At 34.6% G+C, this 19,291-nt stretch overlaps 1 protein-coding gene across 2 annotated transcripts in view; it reads left to right on the top strand.

Moving 5' to 3' along the window:
• Positions 1-19,291, top strand: part of MINDY2 (MINDY lysine 48 deubiquitinase 2) — a 71,420-nt gene that overhangs the window by 31,425 nt on the left and 20,704 nt on the right. Inside the window, exons 5-6 of one of the 2 annotated variants that reach the window (XM_054565356.1) lie at positions 10,515-10,617; positions 18,583-18,725. The exons of the other annotated variant lie outside the window; for it this stretch is intronic. Of the exons in view, the coding sequence (XP_054421331.1) occupies positions 10,515-10,617; positions 18,583-18,725 (246 nt within the window). The remainder of the gene's footprint in view (positions 1-10,514; positions 10,618-18,582; positions 18,726-19,291) is intronic. 2 annotated transcript variants of the gene reach the window in all.

Here is a 19,291-nt window from a genome sequence, read left to right as displayed (position 1 = left end):
AACCCATAAAAAAGGACCAGTCAGAAATAAAGAATGCAATATCTGAGATAAATAATGCATTCATTGGAAGGAATAAACAGTAAGTTAGGTGGAGCAGAGGATAGAACTAGTGTTTGGGAGGCAAGGTAGAAAAACCCAGGCAGAGGAGCAAAAAGAAAAAAAATTTAAAAAGGAGGTGAGCATAAGAAACATTTTCGACCACATGAAATGTAACAACATCCACATCATGGGAATACCAGAAGGAGAAGAGAGTGAGCAAGGAATTGAGAACCTATTTGAAGAAATAATGACCTAAAACTTTCCTAATCTGGTGAAGGAAAAAGTCGCACAAGTCCAGGAAGCTCAGTGTCCCAAACAAGTTGGACCCAAAGAGGCCTACACCAAGACACATCCTAATTAAAATGACAAAGCTTGAAAACAAGGAGAGAATCATAAAAGCTGGAAGAGAAAAGCAGGTAGTTTTTATAAGGGAGAACCAATTAGACTGCCTCAGATTATTCAACAGAAACATTTAAGCCAGAAGGGAATGGCATGAAATATCCAAGATGATGAAAAGCAAGGACCTACAAACAAGGCTACTTTACCCAGAGATGCTATCATTTAAAATTTAAGTGGAGATAAGGAGCTTCCCAGACAAGAAAAAGCTAAAAGTTTGTTAACACCAAACTGGTACTGCAACAAACGTTAAAGGGCTTGCTTGAAGAAGAAGGATGAGGAGAAGAAGGAGAAGGAGAAGGAGAAGAAGGAGGAGGGGAAGGGGGGAGGAGGAAGAAGAAGAAGAGGAGAAGAGGGAGAAGAAGAAGAGGAGGGGAAGGAGGAGGAGGGGAAGAAGAAAAGAATAAAAAACAGAGGTAAACAATCTAAGAATAAAATGGCACTACAAACATTATCTATCAATAATCACCTTAAATGTAAATGGTTTCAATGCTCTGACCAAAAGACAGAGCATAACTGAATGGATAAGAAAACAAGACCCATGAATATGCTGCCTCCAAAAAGTCCATGTCACATCAAAAGATACAGGAAGACTAAAAGTAAAGGGTTGGAAAAAGATATTTCATGCAAATGGAAAAGAAAAAAAAAAAGCTGAGGTAGCAGTACTTATATCTGACAAACTAGACTTTAAAACCAAGGCTATAGTAAGAGACAAAGGAGGACACTACATAATGAAAAGGGGAACAATCCAATAAGAGGACATAACCCTAGTAAATATTTACGCACCCAGCATAGGAGCACCTTAATATGTAAAGCAAATCTTGATGGACATCAAAGGAGAGATAATCAGAAATATAGTGATAGTTGGCAATTTTAACACTCCATTGAACTTCCAGCCAAGATGGAGATGTAGGTACATATACTTTGCTTTCTCTGAGAACCAAAAGAAGGACAACAACCAATTTAAAAACAAAAATTAACTAGAACTTCCAGAAAATCGAACTGTATGAAAGTCCAATAACCAAGGAGTTAAAGGGGAAACATCCAGACTGGTGCACCAAGACAAAGAAAAAATGGCCCAAGTGAAAGAACAGATGAAAACTCTAGAAAAAGAACTAAGCAACAAGGAGATAGCCAACTTACGAGATTCAGAGTTCAAGACACTGGTATTCAGGATGCTCACAGAAGTGATTGAGAATAGATGCAAAATAGAGGAAGAAGTGAAGACTATAGAAAGTGAAATACAGGAAAATATAAAGGGAATCAACAGTGAAGGGGAGGAAACTGGGACTTGAATCAAAGATTTGGAACAGTAGGAAGGAATAAACATTCAGCTGGAACAAAATGAAGAAACAGGAATTCAAAAAAATGGGGAGAGGCTTAGGAACCTCCAGGACAACTTTAAACATTACAACATCCGAATCATAGGGGTGCCAGAAGGAGAGGAGGAAGAGCAAGAAAATTGAAAACTTAGTTGAAAAAATAATGAAGGAGAACTTCCCCAATCTGGCCAAGGAAATAAACTTCCAGGAGATTTAGGAAGCTCAGAGAGTCCCAAAGAAGTTTGACCCAAGGAAGCACACACCAAGGCACATCATAATTACATTACCCAAGATTAAAGATAAGGAGAGAATCTTCAAAGCAGCAAGAGAAAAGGAGACAGTTGCCTACAAAGGAGTTCCCATAAGACTGTCAGCTGATTTCTCAAAAGAAACCTTACAGGCAAGGAAGGGCTGGAAAGAAGTATTCCAAGTCATGAAAGGCAAGGACTTTACACCCAAGATTACTCTATCTGGCAAAGCTATCATTTAGAATGGAAGGACAGGCAAAATGCTTGCCAGGTAAAGTAAAGTTAAAGGAGTTCATCATCACCAAGCCCTTGTTATATGAAATGTTAAAGGGTCTTATCTAAGAAAAAGATGTAACTATGAACAGTAAAGTGACAACAAACTCATAAATATTAACACCTGAATCTAAAAATCAAACAGAAACAAAAACAAACTAAGCAAACAACTAGAACAGGAACAGAATCACAGAAATAGAGATCAGAAGAGAGGGGGGAGAATGGGGGAAAAGGTAGGTACAGGGAATAAAAAACATGAATAGTAGGTACAAAATAGACAGGGGAAGGTTTAGAATGGTGTAGGAAATGGAGAAGCCAGAGAACTTATATGTATGACCCATGGACATGAACTAAGGTGGAGGAATGCTGGAGGAAGGGGGGTGCAGTCCAGAGGGGGAAAAAGGGGAGGAAAAAAATGAGACAGCTGTAATAACATAATCAATAAAATATACTTAAATAAAAACACTCCTTGAATTCAATGGATAATCTCGCATGCAGAAAATCTGCAAGGAGACAACGACCTTTACAAGGCACTAGGTCAAATAGATTTAATTGATATTTTCAGAGCATTTCATCCCAAAGGAGCAGAATATACATACTTTTCAAGTGCACATGGAACATTTCCTAGGACAGACCTTGTGTTGGGACACAAAGAAGTCTCAATAAATTTAATACAATTTAAATCATATCAGGCATCTTCTCTGACCACAGTGCTATGAAACTAGAAATCAATCACAAGAAGAATACAGAAAAACACACAAATACATGGAAGATACAGAATATGTTATTAAACAATGAATGGGTCAACAACAAGATCAAGGAAGAAACCAAAAGATGCCTTGAAACAAATGATAATGAGGACACAACAATCCAAAATCTGTGGGACACTGGGAAAGCAATCCTAAGAAGGAAATTCATAGCATTAGAGGCCTACCTCAAGAAACAAGAAAAAGCTCAAATAAACAATCTAACTTCACACTTAAAGGAACTTGTAGAACAACAACAAACAAAGCCCAAAGTTAGTAGAATGAAGGAAATAATAAATATCGGAGCAGAAATAAATAGAGTCTAAAAAAATGATACAAAAGATCAATGAATCTAAGAACTGGTTTTTTGAAAATATGAACAAGATGGACAGACCTTTAACCAGAGTCATCAGAGAGAAAGAGAGAGAGAACCCAAATAAATAAAATCAGAAATGAAAGAGGAAAAATAACAGCTGACACCAGAGAAATGCAAAGGATTGTAAGAAAATATGAACAATTATGTGCCAACAAAGTGAACAAACTGGATGAAATGGGTAAATTCTTAGAAACATACAATCTTCCAAAAATAAATCAGGAAGAAGCAGAGAATCTGAATAGAGAGATTTTACCTAATGAAACTGAAGCATTAATCAAAAAACTCCCAACAAACAAAAGCCCTGAACGAGATGGCTTCACAAGTGAATTTTACCAAACATTCAGAGAAGAACTAACACCTCGCCTTCTCAAACTATTTTATAAAATTCAAGAGGAAGGAGGAGGGAAGGCTTCCAAATTCATTTTATGAGGCCAGCATTATCCTAATTCCAGAACCAGGCAAAGACACTACAAAGAAAGAAAATTAAAGGCCAATATCACTGATGAACATAAATGCTAAAATCCTCAACAAAACATTAACAAACTGAATACAGCAATGCATCAGAAAGATCATACACCATGATCATGTGGGGTTTTTTCCAGTAATGCAAAGTTACTACAACATTCACAGATCAATACATGTGATTCACCATATAAACAAAATGAAGGGTAAAAACCACATGATTATATCAATAGATGCAGAAAAACTTTTGACAAAATCCAGCATCCATTTATGATTAAAACTCTGAAAAGTAGGAATAGAGGGAACATACCTAAACATAATAAAGAGCATATATGACAAACCCACTGCCAACATCATACTCAATGGGCAAAAACTACAAGTGTTCTCCTTAAGATCAGTAACAAGACAGAGATGTCCTCTTTGACCTCTCTTATTGAACATGGCACTGAAGTCCTAGCCACAGCAATCAGACATGAAGAAGAAATAAGAGGCATTGAAATTATTTGCAGATGACATGATACTGTATCTAGAGAACTCCAAAGATTTCACTAAGAAACAACTAGAACTGATATATGGATTCAGCAAAGTAGCATGATACAAAATTAATATTCAGAAATCAGTTGTATTTTTATATGCCAATAATGAACTAACAAGGAAATTAAGAAAGCAATCCCATTCACAATTGCTTCAAAAAGTATAAAATACCTAGGAATAAACCTAACCAAGGATGTAAAAGACCTGTACTCAGAAAATTATAAGACACTAAAGAAATTGAAGAAGATACAAATAAATGGAAGCATATACTGTGTTCATGGGTAGGAAGAATTAACATCATTAAAATACCCATTTTACCCAAAGCAATCTATAGACTGAACACAATTCCTATCAAGAATCCAGTGCTGCATTTCACAGAACTAGAACAAATATTTCAGAAATTTATATGGAACCACATAAGGCCCCACATAGCAACAACGATCCTGAGAAAGAAGAACAAAGTTTGAGGAATCATGTTACCTAATTTCAAACTATATACTATAAGGCCGGTAATCAAAACTGCCTGGCACTGGCATAAAACTACCACATAGATCAATGGAACAGAATTGGGAGCCTAGAAATAAACCCACACATTTATAGTCAATTAATACTTGACAGAGGAAGCAAACACATACAGTGGGCTAAAGATTATTCAATAAATGGTTTAGGGAAAATTGGACAGATATACGCAGAAAAATGAAACTAGACCACCTTCTTATACCACACACACAAGAATAAATTCAAAATGGGTTAAAGACTTAAATGTTAGACCCAAAACCATAAAAATCCTAGAAGAAAACATAGGAAGTAAAATCTCAGACATTGCTCATAGAAATTTTTTACTGGCTATATCTCCCTAGACAAGGGAAAGAAAAAGAAAAAAACAAATGGGACTTTATCAAACTAAAAAGTTTTTGCACCGCAAAGGAAATCATCAACATAATAAAAAGACAACCCACAGAATGGGAGAACATATTCACTGATACATCTGAAAAGGGGTCAATACCCAGAATTTACAAAGAACTTACAAAATGCAACACCAAAAAAAAACAAACTGCACAATTAAAAAACGGGCAAAGGACCTGAATATATACTTCTCCAAAGAGGACATACAGATGGCCACTAGACATATGAAAAGATGCTCAGCATTACTAATCATCAGAGAAATGCAATAAAAGCCACAATGAGATGCCAGCTCACACCTGTCAGAATGGCTATCATCAATAAATCAAAAAACAGTAAGTGCCGGCAAGGATGTGAAGAAAGGGGAACCCTTTTGCGCTGTTGGTGGGAATGCAGACTGGTGCTGCCACTGTGGAAAGCAGTAAGGAGATACCTCAAAAAATTAAAAATGGATCTGCCTTTTGGCCCAACAATCCCACTTCTGGGAATATATCCGAAGGAACCAAAAACACTAATTTGAAAGACCATAAGCACCCCTATGTTCATTGCAGCATTATTTACAATTGCTAAGATATGGAAGCAGCATAAGTGTCCATCAGTAGATGAGTGGATAAAACAACTATGGGACATTTACACAATGGAATTTTACTTGGCATAAAAAAGAAGAAAGTTTTACCCTTTACAACAGTATGGGCGGGCAGGAGAATATTATACTAAGTGAAATAAGTGAGTCAGAGAAAGAGAAATACCATATGATTTTACTCATATGTGGAAGTTAATGAACAAATTGAACAAGTAAAACAAGAGACAGACTCATAGATGGAAAGCAGATGATAGCTAGTTGGGGAGAGTTAGAGGGTAGAGGTATTGAGCAAAAAGGAAAAAGGAGTCATGGATATGGACAAAAGTATGGTTGATTGCTGAGGGGAGAACATTACAAGGGGACTAAATGTTAATGGAAAAAATACGATAAACATTAAATTTAAAAAAAATTTCAGAGGGATATCTCTGGAGCAAGAAGTCCCAGCCCCACACCAGGGCCAAGGGTTCCGATGCCAGGAAGTAGAATCCCAATAACTTCTGGCTGCAAAAATCAGTAGGGGTTAGTCAGTAGAAGAAACTCTGGAGTCCCCAGCAGTTCCTCTTAAAGCACCCACACACAGGCTTTCTCAGACTCACTCCCTCTGAGCACCAGCACTGGGGTAGCAGCTTGAAAGGGACCAGTGGCATACAGGGAAAAACTGGAGTGTCTGACAAGGCAAGAGCTGGGGACAGCTTTTGTTCAGACAGAAAGGCTGGCCAAGGCCGTTGTCCCTTTTCTGAGCTCTCCCTCAAAAGAGCCACAGAGCTGACAGGCAGGGACCATGTCTGAGACTGTTTCCTGGCTGCCATGGTTTGCTCTGTCCTCTTGATCCTTGAGGCTCCACCCACTGAACTTATGGAACCACCCAATCTGTTAACAATAGCTTTTCCATATCAATGGCTGGCCTTGGATCATGTTTCAGAACTTTCTAAATCATATCAAACAAGCAGCAGTTGGCCTCAGCAAGCCCTAGGCCTCCATACCTCTTGCTAAGTAGCCTCAGGCACAGCACTAGCAGCAGCCAGCCTGTATTCACAGCTTGGCTTTACCTGGGAATGTACAAATCCAGCACAAGTAGCAGCCATCTCAGGTTGCTTTATAGCTCATGCAGGGTGGCCTCAGGCAGAACACAGGTGTGGGCAGACCTTGACCTGCACCACCTGGAAAGCCCAGAGCCTGCACATGCAGTGGACAGCTACAGACCATGTCAGAGCACCCCTGCACAGCTGATCCTCCATGGAGGGCAGAGTTTGGTGGTAAGTGGTTACAGCCAGTCCTTGCAGCTGACTGCCCTGAGTAAATCCCTCCCATTGACCTGCCAACATCAACCAAGACTCAATTATAAGAGGAGGGTGTACTCAGCTCACATGAAGGGCACACTTCCTATACCAACTTAGTTGATAGGGGAAGCTGTGCCACTGGACCCTTTCAGGGCACCTACAACATTAGGCTATGCTACCAACAGAGGGAATCTTAGCAGCTCTACCTAATAGAAAAACACACAGAGGGAGGCTGCCAAACTGAGGAGAGAAAGAAACATTGCCCAGATGACAGAATAGATCAAAACTCCAGAAAAAGAACTAAACAAAATTAGATAAGCAGTCTATTAGATGCAGAGTTCAAAACACTGGTTATAAGGATCCTCAAGGAACTTAGGACCTCAATAGCATAAAAATTATCCAGTTAGAAACAAAGGATACACTAATTGAAATAAAGAACACCTTACAGGGAAACAACAGTAGAGTGGATGAACCTGAGAATCAAATATGAAATTTGGAACATAAGGAAGCAAAAAACAACCAACCACAACAAAATGAAAAAAAGAGCCCCTCCCAAAATGAGGACAGTGTAAGTAGCCTCTGGAACAACTTGAAGCATTCCAACAGTCACATCAAATGTGTGCCAGAAGGGGAAGAGAAAGAGCAAGAAATTGGAAATCTATCTGAAAAATAATGAAAGAAAACTTTCCTAATTTTGTGAGGGAAATAGATGTGCAAGTCCAGGAAGTACAGAGAATCTCAAACAAGATGAGTGCAAAGAGGCCCACTCCAAGACACATCATAATTAAAATGCCAAAAGTTAAGATAAAGAGAGAATCTTAAAAGCAGCAAGAGAAAAGCTGTTAGTTACCTACAGGGGAGTTCCCATAAGACAGACAGCTGATTTCTCTAAAGAAACTTTGCAGGTTAGAAGGGATTGGCAAGAAGTATTCAAAGTCTTGAAAAGCAGGAACGTATAGCCAAGATTGCTCTACCCAGCAAAGCTATCATTTAGAATCGAAGGTCAGATAAAGAACCTCCCTTACAATAAAAAACTAAAGGAGTTCATTATCACCAAAATCATTATATGAAATGTTAAAGGGACTTAATTTAAGAAAAGATCAAAACTATGAACAGTAAAATGGCAATTAATACATATTTATCAACAATTGAATCTAAAAAACAAACTAAGTAAACATGGACAAAGATAGAATCATGGTACAGAGAGTGTTATGATAGTTGCCAGATGAGAAGGGGGTTTGGGGAAATCGGTGATGAAGTGAGGCCATTAAGAAGTACAAACAGGTACTCACAGAAGAACCATGGGGGTGTAAAGTACAGTGTAGTAAATGGAGTAGCCAAAGAACTTACATGCACGATCCCCATGGACATGAATAACGTTGTGGGGAGTGCCTGAGGGGGTGGTAGATGCTGGCTGGAGGGGGGAAAAGGGGAAAAAAATTTGGACAAATGTAATAGTATAATCAATAAAATATAATTAAAAATGAAATAATTTATAGTACTTAAGGGGATAAATAAATACATTACAGTATATTCAGAACAATGAAAAAGAACAGCTGCATATCACTACATACAACTACCTAGCATATTATATATTTGATTATTTGGTTAATCGTTTGTCTTTGCTCCAGAATATAAACTTTATTGAAAGCATTGATCATCTCTTTTGTTCACTATTCCATCTGCAGTTTCTCTAACAGGACCTGGTATATAGTAGTGCATAAAAGGCACCCAAATGAATTAATTTAATTAAATACTATTGCAGAGATTAAGCCTATGAAAACTTGAAAAATTTTGTATTGTTCATTGTTGGTCTGTAGAAGTACAATTGATTTTTGGATATTGATCCAGTATTTTATATTCTAGTTTTATTTTTGTGGATTCCTTAATATTGAAAATTTAGATTCTTTGGAAGACAATGAAGTTGACTCACTAAATAAAATTGCTCTAAACAATTAAAGTGTTAAGAAAAGTAATGAAAATATAAAGGAATTTGCCCTCAAATTGCTTCTGAAGGGTTTAAGTTTTCTTTTTAAATGAACCAAAAGTGGAAATCATACTCTTTTTTTTATGTGGTTTACAAAGACCCATAGCCGATAGACTTTTCTTTTTAAAGCCTTATTTGGCTCTGCATCCAAAGATTGACAAGGTAATATGAAATGTTTATGATATGTATATGACATTTTCCACAATTCACTGCTTTGACTTTTTCAATTAACTGGTCTTCTCAACAAACCATCAGTCCCACTTGCATTGTTAAGAATTTCTTTTTACCATAGTAGGATTTTGCAGGAACAAGGAGAATGAATTATAGCCTCAAGCATAGCAGTTGTTCTCAGTCTTTGCACTGCAGCAGTGAAATAAAACTTAGACAATTGAGAAGCAGCTTGAGCTACAGTTCTTTTAAAGCTTCTTAACAAGCTTCCCAGTTTGGAAACTACTGTTTAGAGTATTATTACTTGTGCAGATAAATGTCAAAATTTGTGGTATTCAAAGAGTAAGTATTCAAGAAGATCATTTGGATGTGGAAAGAAAACATTGGCCCTCTTTAGTTTTTATAGCATTGTATTAATTTGTACTTGTTTTATTATGCATATATTTTATTAATATAATAGTACATGTAAGTAGTTTATAAATATATTGTAGGGATGAGATTGAAGTAAAAATACATTGTTTATACAGTATAAATCTATTTTTTCTGCAATAATCAAAATATAATGCAGGGAAAGTAGAGATGCCCAATTTTATTTTCCTATGGCTTAAAACATTAAATTTACTTCTCTAGTGTACCACCAGTGACAAATATTAAATAAGAATCACTAGGCAATTTCTGTTCCTGATTAATATGCATTAAGTTTTCTTCAGGAAAACAAAATTTGTTATGTCTACTCATATTTCCACCATACTTGGCTTGGAAGTAAATAAACAAAATGAAAAACTTTATTAACACCTTTCTTCTTTAAATTTGCCTCCTTTAAATGTAAAACATTTGTATTTTAGTTAAAAAAAACCCTGAGATTTTCTCATTTTTCCTCCTGAAATAGTTTATTTTTTATTTTAATCACTTAAGTGAATCTACAACTTGAAGAAATAAAGTTGCATGTAATAATCTCATTTAATTATTTTTTGCATAATTGAAATACAGCTGAGCAATATTTTTTATATGTTATAATTGTAAGCAAAATTGGAAACAGTTGGGTGTTAATTTTAGTGCTGATTTTTTTTATAAGTAGTATTTGTAAACTTAGTATTGTATTTGAATAAAATAAAATACCCTAAAGAGTGATACAGGTTTCTTTGTTATTGTTTTTAATCTTAATCATGATTAGTGAGACAGTCATTTGTTTTCTAGATTGATGACATTGTAAAAGCTGTTGGTAACTGCAGCTACAACCAACTAGTGGAGAAGATCATCTCTTGTAAGCAGTCAGACAATAGTGAGCTGGTTAGTGAAGGTGGGTGAGTGTTGCTATTACCTGACTTACTCATGGCAAAATAACTTGTCTGATAATTTAATGTCTTGTAAATGTCTGAAATAAGACTTCTCAAACACAAGTGTTGCTACTTGTAGGAATTAAAATAAATAATTATTCATAAAGGTGCCAGTGAAAGGTTTTTTTCTAGAAACCTCTTTATTCGACTTGTAAAATGAGGCCTGGATTTTAATAACAGTCTTTGGAATCTCTAGCCAGCTTTCATATGGCCAGATACCCAAGGGTAACTGATAATATCTCTTTTTATAAATGATTATTATTTGGGAGTACTACACCAACTTTATAATTCATCCTGAACACTCCAGTTGACTGAAATTAACATTACGGTATTCACGTGTTCATTTTCATAGGGCTCTGTCTTATGTTTTGGTACAATATAAATAGTATAGTAAAGCTCCATTCTGGATCAAAGTATACCCTTAATCATTCAGTTTTCCTAATCCTTAGCTAACTAAAATTGTTAAATTCATCATATAGAAGGAGTTTCATATTATTTCAGCTGTATTACAAACAGTGAAGGGAAGAGCAAATTTGAAGCCAGAATGCTCTCAGGAGCCATAGCATTTGGATGTACCTTCCCCCTAACCCACTTCACTTTTTCATAAACGTGCTCAAATATGGCGGCTGCTATTCTCCTCTGTTTGAAGGGTGAAAAAAAGGAAGAGAAATCATGAAAAGCAAGGAGTGAGCTTTATTATTTTTAGACACATGATTCTTTTATATGTAGTGTATTATTATAATATATGTTTTACAGTTACTACATTATTTAAAAGTTAAGTGACTACAACAGTGTATGAGAACATAGAAGACGTATACACAAATCCAATACTATATTGATTAATCACAACCCGACTAATTATATTACTCCCTGTAAGTTTAGCATGTTTACACAAGAGGCAAGTAGCAAGAAAATATACTGTATTTTAGTTGAGGTTTATCCTAGTTTTCTACTTGCAGTAAACACATAAATAAATATACAGGGATATTGATCATTGATTTGCATGACACCTCTTTCACTGCTACCCAAGGCAGCAAAGTTTAAATTTTAGGGGGAGGAAGAGCAACAAAAGCTGTTAAAAGTATTTTCTCTCAATTAACAAAATTTCACTCACTAGAACTTACTCAGTCTTTTATTACTATAAATATATTCCTAAAAAGCAGGCTATATAGAAAGTTTCCAATATGCTTTTCATTAGTAATTGAGCAAACAATAGGATTCAAAAAGTATTAATAGAATGATAACCAAGAAATGATATTTGGGTGAATAGCTATATAGGGTAAGAAGCTATAGGAAACAGTTTAACAGCATTTTTCCCAAGTTGGGCTGTAATGTAATAAGGTAAGACTTAGGTAATACACTAATTAACAAATGCACAACAACAACAACAACAACAACAACAACAAACCTCAGTCCCTTTTTCACTTCTCCTTTTTCTCAGCCTGATGTTACAACTATAACTATTACTATTATTATTTCTCTGACATTGACTCCCCAGGATAATGAAAAATAAGGTCTAATTTATATAGTATTTATAACTTGAGAAGAGCGTCTTGGTAAAAGGAAGGAAGAGATTATCTTTAATGGTATAAGATTTTGGTGTAATGTATACCAGAATTGATTAATTCCTTGATATATATAGATTTTATAATGATGAAATTCTGTATATCAGATTTCCAGATCAAGGAATAATTATATAGAGAATTCATTATAATTATAAAGCTAAACTAGTTTTTGTTTATAAAAAACTACAAATGTGTAGTCTGGTTGAAATAATTATTTAACCCCAATGGTTACTTGTATAGGGCTCTAAGAAATCATATAGGAAAGAAGAGGCCACAATGGACATTTTTACTTACAATGTAGCAACTAGTTTCCCCTCTATCATTTCTTTCATCATATTTTCTTGGGAATAGTGTTCAACTGGAGTAATAATCTGCTTTCTTTTCTGTTTTTCATACAACTGTAGCTTTCCTTCTGAATCAATAAAATATCCAAATGGTGTTTTTTTTCCAATTCTTCTTTATTAAAATGTATTAATCTTTAGTCTTAAATTTAAAATCTTTAAATTTAGTCTTTTAAAGACTAAAATCTTTAGTCTTAAAAAATTAGATAGTAACTAATTTTTTAAATTCAGATATTTCATGTTTATGAGGTTCAGAATACTAGAAATACTTATATTATCTTTCTGATAAAAAATAAATTTTATTTAGCTGAGAGTCAAATATAATTAAATATGCTTTCAGATGATATTCATTTTCTTTTGATGGCACCACTTTTAAAGTAAAAGCACAAAACTTTTACATGTACAGAGTATGTATTATTTGGTAACTCATCTGGGTGTTCATACTTTTTTGAATTTAGTTATAATGATGGGTTGTGGCAAGGCAGTAAAAAACAGCAATGAGAAAAATAGCACAGTACAAGCTGCCAGACTTCACCAGAGTTGGTCATTTAATTCCGGATAATCTTTCAGGAATAATTTCTTCCTTAACAATTGTTTCCAGGTTTATGTATATATATTTTTTTTAAAGAAATAATTCCAAAATATTCATTAATTCCAATATTTATTGAACCTTTATTGTGTGATATACATACTGAAGATTATAGTTTAAATTCATATAATTTTGGTTAAATAATTCTTTATTTTGAAAAATGTCAAACCCATAAAAACATTGGAATAGCACAATGAATATATGTGCCTGTGTGTGCATGTACATGCTTCATCTAAATTCACCAGTTATTGACATACTGAATTTTTGCTTTCTTTCTGTATTCTCATACCTACATGTTTTTCCCTAAATCATGTGAGAATTAGTGGCAAATATTATAGCACTTTAACCATTAATGCTTCAACATTTGTCTCCTAAGAACAAAGAATTCTCCTATGTAATCACCTTAAAATTATATCAAGAAATTTATTATTGATACAATATTCTTATCTAATATTCTGTTCATATTCAAAATTCCCCAGTTGTCCTAATAATGCACCTTACAGCTTTTAAATGTTTCAATGTAGGCTTCAATCAAGAATCATCTAATTATATCAATTTAGTCTCTCAAAATCTAAAACAGATCCCTAACCTTTTTTCTTTCTGTTTTTCTGTTTGTTCTTTTGTGACATTAACTTTTCTTAATAGTACAGACCACTTGTTTTGTGCAATAGTTCTCAATTTGGATTCATGTGATTGTTTTCTTAGTAGATTTAGATTATAGATTTTTGGTGGAAGAACTGCATAGGTGACATTGTGTCTTCCCCAGTGCATCAAATCAGGTGGCTCATGATGATTATTTCATTATTGGTGATGTTCACAATGATTAAGGTGGTATCTGCTAGGTTTTTTGTTGTAAAGCCCTTTGCCCTTGTAATTAATAAGTAATCTCTGATGTTTATGCTTTGAAACTGTGTGAATACCATTTCCTAATAATCTTTCACCCAGTAAAGTTGGCATTTCATGATTCTTGCTGAATGAATTATTTATATGGTGCTTATGATATTTCTGTTATCCCTTTTCCATTTATTAATTGGCATTCTATGAAAATAGTTTCCCTTTTCTTCCTTCCCCCATTAAAAAATTTCTTTGTCAATGTAGATTCATGGATAGCTTCTTATTCAGCATGTTATAGATTCTTTATCATCATTATTCTTTTCAATGCTTAGAATTATCCCAGATGTGGCCAGTTGGATGGTCTCAAGCTAGATCCAATTTTCTTTGGACATGTCTTCATCACTTCGTGAGAACTTCTTTGTTTTCTAGCACAATAAGAAGTTCTGGGCTCCATACTACTTCCCTGGAATCAAATTATATGAGCACCTATATTTTCAAAGGCTATATGGGCATTTTTCATATTAAAAGATTTTTTTTGTCCCATTCTCTTGAGGAAAAATATTAATACACTGTGTTTGATTTTTGAAACTTGACACTAGATGAATTTAAAAAGAGAATCACATCATTTGTTTAAAGGTATCACAGTGACAGTTCAGTTTTGATTGAGTTTAAATTTGAACACAAGTCTCAGCCAGGGCCACTAGGCAACATTTTTAAATAATTTGACTTTTCTTTTATCTTACTACCTCTTTTTGTTCTTTTTGCCTAATTTTAGTGCCCCTCGTTCTAACTTCACTTAGGCAGTCAGTACTTTTCATCTTCTCTAATAACTCCTCATTAATAAAGGAAAATAATTTGATAAACTAAGTTAGTATTGACTTTCTGAAACTAGGAGATATTTTCAAACACACTGATGTCAGGAAAATAATTTTTAATTTTAATTTATTTTCAGTAATATTATTGTTACAATTATATTAATTTTCACCTTACTTTAGTATCATTAATAACACTATCGGTAACAATAAAATTGAAATTTAATCTAAATGTTGCAAATAAACTTGTCATTTGAAGCAATGCAGATAAATAAACTGCTGTGTAACACTTAAAATTGTTTACCAAAATTTGTTTAATTAGTTATGAAAAGTTGAAACCAGATTAGACTATTGAATATTCCTCTGAAATCACAGGAGTTGGTAGAAGAATTAGGAAACATTGTTCTCTATAGGTTTAAATACTGGGCTTTATTGTTCGGGAAGAAATAACAATTCAGTTTGCATTTGTGATAATAAGTTAATTTTTTACCGATACCAATAATTGTCCTGGGTTCCAGTCTTCATTTTTCCACAAGAAGTTTTATCCTTGAGAAAACCACTTATTGTCTCTGAGCATCTGTCCTGTTCTATAGAGAGAAACTGAGGAAGACGTTTCTAATGTTGAATTTTTGAATTTCATGCACGTGAAAGTGATGTTGAGCTATATCTCCATTGAATGTTTTGTGTCTTTTTTTAAAAGGAAAGTTTTCTTTCTTTTTTGTATTAGTCTTGGAGAAAGAGAAACATAGATGTGTTGTTCACTTCTTTATCCATTCATTGGTTGCTTCTTGTGTGTCTCCCTGACCGGGAATCAAACCTGCAACTTTGGTGTATTGGGGTACTGCTCACCAATTGAGCTACTCAGCCAGAGAAAATATTTGTGTTTCTTAGAAAGGATTTCTAGAGTGGACACTGTATGAATGATGTGTTGGAGGAACATTTAGAAGCATCTTTGTTAAGGAAGTATTTAGTAACACAGCAGTGGTACTTCTCAGCACAGGCATTATACTTACTTTTAAAATGCTATATAACAGTAAGTGCTTTAGTATATAACCCACATATTTTACTCAGTAACTTGATATTTAGCAAAGTAATAATAGCAATTGAGGGGGATGACTCTACTTCTAAATTTGTAAACCCCAGAAGTTGTAAATGGCTATAAATTTCCTTTAGCTGTGGCCTTCTGTATAATGTTTTGCACTTCCCCTCCTACTTTAACCAATTTTTTGGAATAGTGTGATATATTGGTAACTTTTTACAGCCACTTTATAGCTTGATGTGGTGTGGCTTGATACTAAAGGTGTGAGGTGGAGAGTGAGTGGAATACCTGTACTCTCCAGCTACCTTTAGCACTGCCAAGTTTGTTTTCAATTCCTCGTTGAGGTATCAGTTTCTGAACACAGGTTCAACTTTACTGCCCATACTTGCCCCTCTCTGCTGACTTATAAAACTTTTTAGAGCACTATTTCCCTCCTATTATTTCTGAGACTTTTCTTCTTTATTAAAGGAAGGAAACAAAAGGAGGAAGAGAAAAAGGTGGGAAAAGAGACATACAGGCTTTTAAAATATTTATAGTCAGTTCTCATTCCCACTAGCTATGTTCTATAACAGTGATTTTCAAACCTTTTTCATTTCATGGCACACATAAACTAATTACTAAAATTCCATGGCACGCCAAAAAATATATTTTGGCAATTGGACCCCCCCGCCCCAAAAAGATAGGTGTAAGTTTGATTCATTCACATCAGATGGCTATTGTTGTATTGGCTGTTGTCATTTTTTATTCGACAGTCAAAGGGAAAAGAGGTCTGCGCCCTTGACTAAGTAGTCAGGTATTGCATGTTTTAATAATTCTTGCAGCACACTGGTTAAAAATTACTGTTCTGTAAAGTTGCTATAAAATCCGAATTAATTAGTGAATAACAAACCGGTGTTCCTATGGGAAACACAAGCTTAGGTTCCCTCTGAGCCTCTAGTCACAAGATTTTCATCAACTGATAAAAAATTACCTTGTTTTATGTGCATTTCTGTTTAGAGACACCTTATTTAATATATTTTATTGATTTGGTAATGTTAAACTCATGGCCAACATCGCTATAACTCATCTGAACAAAGCTGCAAAAATTTCTACTTTCTCCACAGCCACACCTCAGCCTTTATGCACTTAGGAACTCTAGTGAGCACTCCAGTATTATACTTAGGGACCATTTTACACAGTAAATATCACTCCCCAAAAAGCACCAGAATGGGAAGAATGTGGAACTCAGTTAACTGCGGAAAGGATATTTGTTTACAGTATGAGAGCTAAACCAAGGCAGAGTGTGCATTTTTTGACCTCAGTGAGGAATGTCCATGTTTGGTGACTCAGTTTTTTTGCAGCTTTGCACATATCCAGGAATGACCCTGAAAGCATAGCAAGTATTGGTTTTGGAGTTATAAATAAATTTTAGCAAGTAGGCAAATTTGACCAATAGCAAGAGTCAACTATACATACATCTTTTAAATTAAACCCCAAAAACTTCTATATATTTTGAAAACAAAAGAGATCATTTCTATTTCTGAAATAAATACACACACACATACACACAATATATATAATACACATATAGAAGGAGGAACCAAAAAAACCCAGAATTTATAAAAAATTGTGTATTTATTCTTATATGTTAAAACTTCAGTCACCTTCAAAGGACTCTCCATTTTATGCAATACCCTACTGGGACATTTTTTCCACTGCTCAGAACAGTTTTGATCTTGATTTTGAGGCTGTGTTTTGCTACTCTTGTTTTTGTTTCACCTCTTCCACATTGGCAAAATGTTTCCCTTTGAGGACTTTTTTTATCTGCAGAAACAAACAAACAAAAAATTGGGGGCAAAATCAGGTCAATAGGGAGGGTGGGGCATAGGGGTCATGCTGCTTTGGTCAAAAACTGATGAACACTCCGCATGGTGTGGGCAGGTGAGCTTATAAATCACCCATCCTGAAATGGACAAATGCATTGAAAATGTCTTCAGAACAAAATCGCTGAAACCAAATGCAGCCTCTCAAAACAGCACTAGCTGATACAGATGGTCCTAGATGGTATGGTACACTGACACAGATGGGTCCTAGAACACTCTCCTAGTATGGGAAGCCTGTACTACAAGGGGCCCACCCTCCAGAAGATACTTTCATTTTTGGGGAGGAAGAGTCCCCCCTCATATATAGTGGTATATGTTGGAGATTAGGATAAAAATGGCACCAGTTATCCACTGTTTTGTCTTCAATTTTATACCTACTTTTAGTTTTAAGCCAAGAGTTTAGCTGTTTGTGAATTGAGAATTACTTGGGACCTTGGTTAAAAATCTTAAGCAACTCAGTTTGTTAAGGCCACTTTTAATTTCTAAACACCTATCATTGGGGAAGTAGTTGTTGACGTACATCTCTTGCTCCTACACATTTTTTAAATTGCTAACTCTTGCCTTATTTGTTTTAGTGGGTTTTAGTTTTATTGTGTCTGTGTGTTTTGTTGCAAGCTGCCTGAAATCATTTTTGAAAGTAGGTAAAGTATATGTAAATACATTAACATAAAAGAATTTCGTAACTGTTTCTTTAGCATGGGAATGTCTATAGACATGTCTTCTAAAATGAAAAAGTAGAATCTCCAATTTGCGGCCATAATGTTATAGTAAAAGAGAAGTCTTGTTCTGACTGGCCTTTCTTCATAGTTGGAACACAATGTAAATAGGAAAACTTTTTAAATTTTAAAATTATTCTTCCATCTAATATTATGCATTGGTTCCATAGGCTTTGTAGCTGAACAGTTTCTAAATAACACAGCCACTCAACTGACATACCATGGATTATGTGAACTAACTTCAACGGTTCAGGAAGGAGAACTTTGTGTGTTCTTTCGGAATAATCATTTTAGCACCATGACCAAATACAAGGTATGATCTAGAAATAGCTCTTTAATTGTTATTTGAAGTTAAAGGAACTTGATGTAGACTTGTCTTATGATCTGCTTCAAAATAAAAAAAAATAGCATAATATTCCTTAACCATCAAATTATGAAGGTAATTATTAAGTACTTCTTTAGGATGAAATGGATTAGCCAAATTTTGTTTGTTTTTTTTAATTTAAATCTCAACTTCTTTTTTCACATATACATGCACAAGCATATTAAAACATATTTATTTCTTTTTTAAGAAAAAATAAATAAACCCTAGAGATAGAACTAGGATGACTGCTAATGATGAATGTTTATATTTGAGTGCTAAAGGAGTTTAGAAGAAAGGATCAAGATTTGTTTTTATGATAGTTTTTATGATAGTGTTTGCTTTTATTAGTGGTATCTGTGTGACTGTAAAGTCTTATCATGCCATTTATGGCTCTCCCAGAAAATCTTACGGATTCATCCCTTTCGTTATCTCTTTATCCTTCCCTTTCATTGTTATAGCTACCACCTAATTTAGGAGTTTATCAGTTTATACCTAGACATCTGTGGTAGAATACT

This window comes from Pteronotus mesoamericanus, unplaced genomic scaffold, assembly GCF_021234165.1.
Source record: "Pteronotus mesoamericanus isolate MK-2021 breed Mesoamerican mustached bat unplaced genomic scaffold, CSHL_Meso_final contig_164, whole genome shotgun sequence".
In the NCBI taxonomy this organism is placed as follows: Eukaryota; Metazoa; Chordata; class Mammalia; order Chiroptera; family Mormoopidae; genus Pteronotus; species Pteronotus mesoamericanus.
This window is presented reverse-complemented; position numbering and strand designations above follow the sequence as displayed.